We start from the raw sequence: 10824 nt of genomic DNA, 5'->3' as shown, positions 1-10824 counted from the left end.
GGGGAAGAACATTCATATCTGAGCTCAGACTCAATATGTAAAGCTTTATCAAATGTCGTTGATAGAGACATGATTTATCCGATAAAGTTTTTTAATACATTAAAGTTTCCGTGATTACCAAATCATGTTCTTGGGCTGAAAGTTGGAATTCCTATAATGCTTTTGAGAAACATCAATCAAAATGCAGGATTGTGCAATGGCACACGGCTAATAGTAACTCAGTTAGCCACTTTGATTAACGAAACAAGAATAATCACATGAACAAATATTAGAACAAAAGTTCTCATTCCCCTTCGTTTTGAGGCAAAGATAGTTTCCAGTCAGAGTCTGTTATGCAATGAAAATAAACAAAAGTCAGGGCCAAACTATTAAACAAGTTGGTCTGTATCTCCCAAAACCTGTTTTCACTCATGGGCAATTATATGTTGCTATCTCCCGAGTGATATCTCCTGATGGTCTAAAGATATTGATAGAAATTTGATGGTGCCGAAAATAGCTACACAAAAAATATTGTATATAAAGAGGTTTTTAACAACTTACATACAGGTAAATCAATAAAAAAAATTACAGTTATTAAAAGAAAAGCTAAAATGACACAAAATCTTCTACTAATTTCTTTTTTTTCCTTTCAAATTTCGATCTCTAAAGATGATAGAAGGACGCCAGTTGCTGAAAGAACTCTACAATGACAAACAAGATTGGCAAATACATGTTAGATTAACAAGAATGTGGGATGCTGTTAACATTAAGGCAAACAATGAAATCATTAGTCTCGATGTAATTCAACTTGATGAAGAAGTAAGTATTCCCCGCCCATTGTTTATTTGAAATTTAATATTATAATTATTTATTCTTAAAAAAATACTACATTGGACATTTCAACAAAATCTACATATATGTCTATATAGGGGGAGCATATTCAAGCATCAATTAAAAAGAAGTTCACTCATCAATTTAGAGCATTACTTGAAGAAGGACATGTGTATGTGATAAAGAATTTCATTGTAGTTGACAGCAAAGATGTTTACAGAGTTGTTTCAAACAAATATATGATAAACTTTCATGAAACAACTTATGTTAAAGAGAAAATGAATGGAAGTGATGAGATTAGACAGCACAGATTCGAATTAATGCCTTTTAGTATTCTAGACGGCCGAGGGAATAATATGTACCTCACAGGTAAAATAAATTTCCTTCACTATATGCTACCTTATTTTTTGTTATAAAATTTGATAAATAAAATTTAAAAATACTATTGCCAGATGTAATTGGACAAATCACTGCAATTTCTGCTATTGAGGAAATACAAGCGAAAGGAAACAAGGTGAATAAAAGACTAATTGAGCTTCAAGACAGGAGGTTAAAAATCATGACAATATAATACATTTGGAAAATAAATACTAATGGTATAAGAATATGTTAAAAAATCTTTTTTTGCAGCAAAAATAAAATCTGAATAACATTGTGGGGACAGTTGGCAGAGAAGATAAACCAAGATAATTTCTTACATATTTCTGAGCGTGTCATTCTTATTATCACTTCAACTGCTGTCAAGAAATATCTCGGTACGTAACTAGAACCTAATTCCGATATCACAATAATATTATAAAATTATTCTTTTTAAATATATTGTAAAAATGATTCTTACAACAATTACGCAGGAAATCTATCGCTCTCTTCAACAAATGCTACAAAGTTTTACAGAAACTTGGGAATTCCAAAAGTGCTAGATTTCAAAAAAAGGTATATATTAAAAATTAGAACAAAAATAATAATTAGAAATAAAATTAACTATTACATGTTGCACAGTGTTGCGAATGCAAAAGAGATTCTTCAATCAATAGAGCTACCAAGGAAATCGTTAGCTGCAGACAGTGAATTGGTTGAAAAGAACAAAAGAACGGTGCGGCTGGTCTTAGATTTCATCAAAGAAAGCGAGCAAAAGGTAAGAAAAAAGATTGCTAAAAAATTCATTACTAGGAAAATATATAAAAATACCATCAAAAGAAAACTAACATAAAAAATTACAGGATTGTACTTCTTCTTGCGAAGCAACAATCATAAAAGTTGACTTGCAGTATCGATGGTACTATTTCTCATGCAACAACTGTCGGAAAAAATGTGATCATTTAAGTCCATATTATTGGTGTCCTACCTGCGAGAAGAAAGTTAACTTCCCATTAAAAAGGTAACTCCAGTCAAAAAAATATTATTAATAAAGTTTAAAAAATATTTTAGGTTCATTATGTTGAATTTAAAACTTTGCAGGTATAGGCTGCAAGTAGAGGTCGAAGATTACACGGGATCAACAACTTTTGCGATTTTTTAGAGGGAAGCAGAAAATATTGTTCAGCAACCTATTACACAGACTATCATTCATGAGAAAAAGGTACCCAACTCATTACAGTTCTTTAATCGAGATTTAAAAAAATTACAATTTATTTTTCATTATGTCTAATTTGCTTTAATGAAGGAAACAACCAACTTTTTTACATTACAGGATGAAGAGAAAGAAATTATGCTGCCTGCAATTGAAAAGTTAATAGGCATAACATATCTATTTCAAGTAAAGGTGACCGCATTCAATTTCACAACATCAAAGCAGAATTTCACGGTTTCAAAAATAATTGACGCTGAAAAATATGCAGGATTGAAGACAATACAGGTTTTACATTTAAATTCTACAAAAAAATGAACACTTTATTTTATATATATATATATATATAATTAAAACAGGACTTGCTCATTCGAAATTATTTCTTATGCAAGAGAGAAAATTATTGGCAAAAAAAAAGAACTTCGGAAGATGAAGAACCGACAGAATGAGCAATTACAGAAGCATATGCGCAAATTTTCAATGAAACTCCTCCAGGAAAAACTCCTGCAAAAAAATTATTCATAAGGTTACAATATATCTATATATAAAAAATTATTTACATAAAAAATGTATAATAAAGAAAAAAAACAATCACTCTTGCAGGGATTCAGAAGAATGAGTTGAATGTGATGTTCAAACGATGTCAGAATTGGATTCATGTCATCAGAATGATTACTTCTTTTTTGGGTTTAAGAAACTATAATAATTTCTCAAGAACATAGTATGTTATTTTAACAGAATGATTTCTTATTTTCTTTGGTTTAAGGAACTCTAATGTTAAAAAGAATTTACTTAATTATTGTTGTTGTTTTGTAATTGTATTTTACTTAATTACTTTTCTTCTGTGTTGATAATTCTGTCTTTTCTTCCTTTTATTTTTAAATTACAAATATGTTATTACAATTAGTTGTTCTTCTTTATTTTAAATAGGATTTCCAACATGAGATTCTAAAAAATGCATACCAACAGATACCAACCCAATATGCTAATAATCTGTATAATAATTTGCCCCTTCTTTTTCATTTTTTTATTTACTTTTAGCAGTTTCTTTGTTTTCTTTTTTTTTAAATAATTTATAAAGCAAAAATTTTTTTGGGGCGCCCCGTGCATCGCACGGGTCTGCAACTAGTCTATATATATAAGTAAAGTGAAATCCTCTAAGCTGTGGTGCTGCCACATGTCAGCCCCTCCTCTATCCCACAATTTTAAAAAACCTCATTTATCACGTTTTGGCAAATCTTCTGTTACATGGAAGAAAGCTATTAAATCTCCTATTAAATATCTTTCTCTCTCCTAATTAAATCTCCTATAATCTCTCTCTCTCTCTCTCTCTCTCTCTCTCTCTCTCTCTCTCTCTCTCTCTCTCTCGTGGCAACCCTTATCATCTATATATAATCTATATCTATATAATAAAGAGGAATAATTTCCAATGTGGCATTGGGAATTAATAAATTAAAAAACACTTTCTACTTATAACTCTTCGGTTTCTCTGCTCACATCTTTCCCGAAATTAATGGCATTACTCATTCTAGGTGGCACGTCACTCCAAATTTGGAGCCACTTTTAATTTTCTGAATCTCTCATTCATTTTCAAACTTTTCCTTTTATGGCTTTCTTTTTGGATTTTAAATCACTGTAATTTCGCATAATCTCTCATAAAAATAGTGCATAATCTCTCATAAAAATAGCTATTAAAGAGTAGGAAACGTTACGATATTCTTTCAACTGCTCTAAAAGGAAACGCAATCGTTTCCTATTCAATTCCTTTCGTAACGCATTCCTCTACAATCAGAACATAAATTTCGACTACCCATGATATTCTCGGAAATTCTTTAAAAAAATAAACCTTCATATTCCACATTTTGTATGAAATCCTCTCCTCAAGAAGAATCGGTTCGGTCCCATCTCACGGCATCATACCGGTGATGCAGTATTTTTTTGTGATTTTTTATTTAGTTATTTTCTTCTTTTTCCTTTCAAATTTTTTAGTAATGGGAAGATCAAGTTAGGGTTATTGTTGTTTTATTTAATTTAATATTGCTTCAATTTCTCTGTTCATGCGTTTGGCAGTTCTGTTTCTCCACTTCCATGGTATCCCAACAAAGCAGAATAAAGGGGAACTAAAAAACTGCCAGAGAAGCAATAAGCATTTTCAATTTTTCCTCTTTGAGATCTTTTTAAAATAGTACCATCATCTTTATCCATGTTTCTATTTTATGGGTTCTTATCATCTCATATTCATTTTTCTAATTTAAATTCATAGCCATACTTTGAGGCATTCGAATTTAATTCGCATTTTTCATGATGTAGGTAGATCACCTCATTTGGGGGGGGGGAGAGAGAGAGAGAGAGAGAGAGAGAGAGAGAGAGAGAGAGAGAGAGAGAGAGAGAGAGACTTCATTCAAAGAAGAAGAGGGAAGTTTCTTCTTTTCCCTGGATTTGGTAGATTTTGTGTGTGTGCGCACGCTTGCTTCGTTTGCATCAAGTATATTTTGTCCTCATTTTCGTCTCAGGGGTTATTGTTTTGGCTTTCTTATTTGCTTCAACTATTTCTAAAATTTCGTATGGGTTCTTTTCTCCTGGGTTTTTTCCCCTGGATTTCTATTCTTATTTATGCTGACTATTTTTATTTAGGTTTTTATGTGGTGCAGCTTTCTTTCTATGATGATTTAGAGGAATGTCCTTAATAAAAAGCCAGCAATAAGTTATAGAGGGATTCTTTGTAGCTCATGCTGCAGCTTGGTATGGTTCTTCTTTACAGCAAACCCAACTTTGTTTTGGTGATTCCTATTAAAATTTTCCGTTGGTGGAGTGATTTTTAAATTTAGTTATTTGTTAATGCATGGCCGGGAGAAATATGGGTGGTTTATTTACAGAAAATTAGAGATGGGTCCTTGAATCTCAGATAGTGGATTTTTAAATTTATTTATCTGTTATTTCTCAAGCTGCATTTAATGCTCTTTGACTTGAATGTTTTCTCATGCTTATGTAATTGGATTTTTCTTCACAGATTGAAGTGAAAGTTGGAGATTTTGGATGGTCTCTATTCTAGGGTTCCTCGGGTTTCATTTTAGATATTAGATTGTATGACCTGTGGATTTGAAAAGATAACACATGGACTCTAATAATCCTTCATTTTTCAGGTATTTAGATTTTTAAGCATCTCAACACTGTTGATTAAACTTATGTGAAGTCTAGGAACCCCAATGAGGTTTTTATTTTGTTGACTTTCTTTTTGTGTCCTTTCCTTGGGAAATCAGAGTTCTGTCGTTGTTGTTCCATTTTTTTGTTTCTTTTTTTCACAGTAGTTCTGCTTACTTATTCGGGCAATGAAATATGTAAATCACAAACCTCTTACCTTTACCTTTGAGTGCTATATTTTAGTTACTAACTTTTCCCACCTCTTTCACTTTTTGATCCGTATTAGAGTCCCTTTTTCTTTTCAATAACTACTTTCATTATCTACATTTTTACAACTCTTTCTTAAATTTGTAATTTTTACTCGACTCTCAGTAGCTTTTAAAATTCCCAATAGAAGGGTGCTAATATCAAAATAAAAATAGAGAGTAGAGTGTCATCTCCCCAAACATTTCCTTTTCTCCTGCTTGCAGCTCCAATGAGTTATTTTTCATAAAATCTGACTAATGTTTTCCGAGTCAAAAATTAAGAACAATCAGTACATAAAGGTTGTAGGAGATAATCTGATGATAATTTCTATGCCTACCTGATTCCATATAATTCTTTTTATGTCATGAAATTTCTTGATGAATATGAAATCTTAACATTTACTTCTCACTATTTGTGTCTCTCGCGGACCCATGGTTCGTCAATACCTATTATGTTTAATTTTGAGTCCAATAATCAGTTTTCGACTCAATTGGTTCTCAAAATCCAGAACATACAGGGCCTTAAAAATTTGCAAATAATGATTATAAGTCTTGCAAATGATATAGTTGATGGCTATATATTGTTTTGCATGGGTATTTGAAAATTGTTACGGGTCTGCTGAAATACGTTATTAGTGGGCATGAATTTAGTTATTAATATTGGATTCAAAGTGTTCATTGGCAAATTCAACGCCAAGTCTAAATGTCAGAAATTTTGAGCAATTATGTGGTCATTGGGCTTAATTTGCATGAATCGTGAGTGAATTTCTTTTTTCATGGACAAATTATTTTGTTAGATGATGTTTCACACACATAAAGTTGCATGCGCTCCTTCTATCTCCGGACTTTCAGTAAATGATTTTCCAATTTCTTGAACCCATTCTTTAAATCAATAATTGATTTAATGTTTATTGTATTAATAGAAAATGGAAATGATGCTGCTGGAGAGTAGGCATGCTTATTATTTTTTTACGTGCCTGTTGATTTTAATTGTAATTTTGATTTCTTTTCCTTTTCTAGGTGATAGCATTGTATTTTTAAGTGCAGTGTGGTGAAACTGTTCATTCAATTTTTTATTTTAATTTCTTTCCCTTTATAGGCATTGTATTCTTTAAGTGTTGTTTGGAAATACTGTATACTCAGTTGTTGATTTAAACTGCGATTTTTATTTCTTTCCCTTCGGCTCTGTTCAGTTGTATTCTCAAGAAAAGAAAGGATGGGAACGTAACCCAAATTTTCTCGAGAAACCATTTTTTCCCATGTTCGCATGCTTTCTCGAGAAAGCAGGTAGAGGACGTGGAAAATGTATGAAAGGAAAAAAATTGACGTGGAAAGTCAAATTTTCTCCCCAACTCCTTTGCTATTTTCCCACGAAATAGATGGGAAAAAGGAAGGGATAAACTCTCGGGAAAATCTGTCGGCCTCCCATCCTCGAAACATTCGTTCTCGCTACAACCGTCCGACGAAACCCACTGGCTCCGTCACCATATCAGGCGAGCTCTCCCCTCCGGCGAGGAAAAAAAGGTTAGATCTCCTCTCCCTCTCTCTCATTTACTCCTTTTTTTCGTCTTTCTTCTTCAAATGTGGAATGCCTTATTGTTTTTTTCATTTCTGTGGGGTTAGTGCTAAATTTTTTTTAAGTTTTATAAGCTTTTAAGGTTGTTAGGGCTCCGATTTGTAAGCTTTTAGGGTTATTCTGCTTTGAGAGTTCGGTTTTGGGTATTTTTTTCATTAGGGTTTTGACAACCAAAAAAAGGTTTTGACAAATCCGGCCGGCGATATCACCTTCTTCGGTGAGCTCTCCCCTCCGGCCAACCAAAAAAAGGTTAGATCTCGTATAGCTCTACCTTCTTCAGTCATTTTTTTTCCTTTTTTCTGCAAATCCAGATTTGAGTGTTGTTTTTTTTACGGTTCATAGGATTCGGATTTGTACGGTTGTCCTCTTCTCGACGAATCCGGCCGGTGCTATCACCTTCTTCGACGAGCTCTCCCCTCCGGCCAATTAAAAACAGGTTAGATCTCGTCTCCTGCCCCTCCTTTTCTCTGTTTTTTTCCTATTTTTTGCAAATACGCCTTTCTGTGTTTTTTTTTTCCATGTTTGTGTTTGGGTTGAACGTGGGTTGGTTAGCAAACGGGAAAATAGGGCCTGCATTTGGGACATCTGGGCTCGGAATTTGGGAAATAGGGCTTCAATTAGGCTTTCATTGTACTGATTTTAGTAGGGGCTCGGTTTTTTTGAAGTTTATTGTAGTGTTTATCTGTTAATTTTTTTTACAGTACTTTGGAAAATAGGGCTTCAATTAGGGGTGTCAATATATAATGCCTCTTTCATGGTTCTCAATATATAATGCCTCGGTGGATGCTTGCTTGCATTTTTCAGTTTACTTGTCGTTTTATTCGGCAATTGGTAAAGAAGGGTTTTGTATTTTTTTGGAGGTTTTAATGTGGGTGTCTGTTGTTGTGGATGATTGTTGCTGGATGTGAGAGTTTTATTTCAATTGTTGTGACTGTGGTTATGGTATCTTTGGTGGTTGGGTTCTTATCTTCAATTATGTGTTTTTTTAGTATTTTGTAGGGCTACCATCATGCCTCGACAGCCAGCAGATAGACGCATGTTGATCCTTCGAGCTGCAACTATAGTAATCTCTGCGGCGGCTGCCGTTACGCTTAGGGTTTGACTATACCTAGAGCAGAATATTACAAAAGCACCTTACGAAAGCGGCTACGTAACCCGTAGGACCTTTGTTAGACGTATCACGAATGCAGAGGACTATTGTGTTGCTCTTCTTCGTATGGATGTTCGGTGCTTCCGCACCTTCGTGGGCCTTTTCAGAAACACTACCTTGCTGGAAGACACAATTCATTGCACTGTTGAAGAACAAGTTATGATTTTCTTAAGTGTGATTGCACACAACGAAAGGAATCGTACTGTTAGGGCAACCACAAGAAGGTCTGGGGCAACTGTTTCAAAGTATTTTAATAATGTTCTCGATGCTGTTCTCATTCTGCAATACATGTTCATAGTACGTCCATCAAGGGAGACACCACGGGCAATCCTTGATAATCCTAATTTCATGCCTTACTTTAAGGTACGTTTACGATAGCTACGTATTTCGACTGTAGGTTAGTAATTGAGGCATGTTGACAATGATGGTTGACATCTGAATGTCCATATTATAGGATTGTATCGGTGCAATTGACGGGACGCACATTCCTGCAAAAGTATCTCAGGATAGTCAGAAAAGATATATTGTCGCAAGCACTTCCCATCCCAAAATGTGTTAGCCTGTTGCGACTTTAACCTAAAGTTTACATACGTCCTTCGTGGGTGGGAGGGGTCGACATCAGACTCACGAGTGTTAGCATCTGTCATATCAAAGCAAAACGGGATTCCTATTTTGCCAGGTAATAGTTACCTTATTATTCCGTTTCTACCGATGCAGTTCCCGTAGTACATAGCTAATTAAAGTATAATCCTTCTTTGATTGTAGGAAAGTTTTACCTTGGTGATGCAGGGTATCCGTGCCTGTCCGATTTTATAACTCCAATCTGAGGAATTGGTTACCATCTTAATCAGATTAGAGGGCGCAAACCTAGAAAACCCGAGGAGTTGTGTAACCAAAGGCATTCTTCGGCGAGGAATGTAATCGAGTGAACTTTTGGTGTCCTGAAGAAGCGATTCGGCATATTAAATTCAGCACCCATGTACTCATATGACAAGCAGATTGACATAGTGTTGGCATGTTGCTGCGTCCACAACCACATTAGGAGGGAGATGCCTGATGATGCCTACATTCAGGATGTTGATAATGAGCTGGCATTGCTTCCACCTGAAGAGGAAGAGGAGGAAGGACCTGTTCCTCCTCCTCCTATGACCAGGGCCGAGGATTTAAGGGAAGGTCGTAACATTATAACCACAATCATGAATCAGATGTAGAATGATTTCCAAGCCCATCGTCGTCGGGAAACGACGACGACGTAACAGTTGCGCACTTCTGTTTACATTTTCGATGTGTACTTTGTTGGAACTGTAGCTTATATTCCTTTCTTTATGGTGTACTATTTTTATAGATACTCATTTGGTGTGCTAGGTTGAGATCTGTTTATATAATTTCTATGTTTGCTACAGTATTGGTTAATGTAACTTCTATGATTGCTTATGCCTATTGGTTATCTATAATTCTATGATTGAATATTTTTTATATGAAGTGTTTCGAAAATTTGCAGGCGAGATGGAAGCAACTGCAGGTACAGCGGATAAGAAGGTGAATGTCTCATGGAATCAGACTATGGATGGGGCTCTCTTGGCAGCCCTTAAAAATCAGATAGCGGAGGGGCAGAAGACCCGTGCTGGGTTCAAAGAGTGCGCTTATTTTGCTGTTGCGTAGGAACTGGTTACTGTCCTGAACATGACCCTAACGAAAGAGCATGTGAAAAATCGGTTGAAGACACTGAAGACAACGTACAGGACTCTGAACTCTATCATAAATCTCAGTGGCTTTGGCTGGGATGAAACCATATGCAAGTTATCGGTTGACGAAGAAGTGAAGTATGAATACTTGAGGGTAATATTTATTTTTCATATATCGCTTCCTCCATTCATAAGTTACATGTTTAAATAATATTCCATGACAATTCCTTTCTTTTTTTACAGTTGCATCCAGAACATTAACGCTTCTTTAGCAAACGGTATCCCCTCTACGAAGAAATGAAAGCTGTCTGCGATGATGATTACGCACGTGGGGAGGATGTCAGGGATGTAAGAAGGGATCCCACTCAGACGACGCAGGACACACATGGTGCTTTGTCATCGACCCTTCCGGTTGGGCTCGATGATATGGACAACAGCTTCCTCCGTACTCCGCCTCGTGGTAGAACTTCTTCATCTACACCTGGCGTAGATGTTAGCATGGGCTACAGTGACTCTTCTCCTATCAGGGGCCCAACTTCTGCTAGTGGTGGGAAGAAGTCAAAGAAGTGTCCTAATGCTGCACTTCTATCAGAGTTGCAGGTTGTGTATTCTAGCATTAATAGGGTTGTTGATGCCATAATTACTACTGG

General features: G+C 35.2%; 1 protein-coding gene across 1 annotated transcript; it reads left to right on the top strand.

The window, feature by feature from the left end:
* Nucleotides 1-648: 648 nt before the first annotated feature.
* Nucleotides 649-2329, top strand: LOC143878972 (replication protein A 70 kDa DNA-binding subunit B-like). Its single transcript, XM_077381185.1, has 8 exons — nt 649-798; nt 909-1179; nt 1263-1324; nt 1475-1565; nt 1662-1743; nt 1810-1945; nt 2079-2188; nt 2269-2329. Exons 1-8 carry the CDS (start codon nt 649-651, stop codon nt 2327-2329), a joined length of 963 nt encoding a protein of 320 aa, XP_077237300.1.
* Nucleotides 2330-10824: the final 8495 nt, after the last annotated feature.

This window comes from Tasmannia lanceolata, unplaced genomic scaffold, assembly GCF_043159265.1.
Source record: "Tasmannia lanceolata isolate RefF3 unplaced genomic scaffold, GAP_Taslan_0.1 ptg000006l, whole genome shotgun sequence".
In the NCBI taxonomy this organism is placed as follows: Eukaryota; Viridiplantae; Streptophyta; class Magnoliopsida; order Canellales; family Winteraceae; genus Tasmannia; species Tasmannia lanceolata.
The sequence above is the reverse complement of the archived record's forward strand: the minus strand, read 5'-3'. Positions and strand labels throughout refer to the sequence as shown.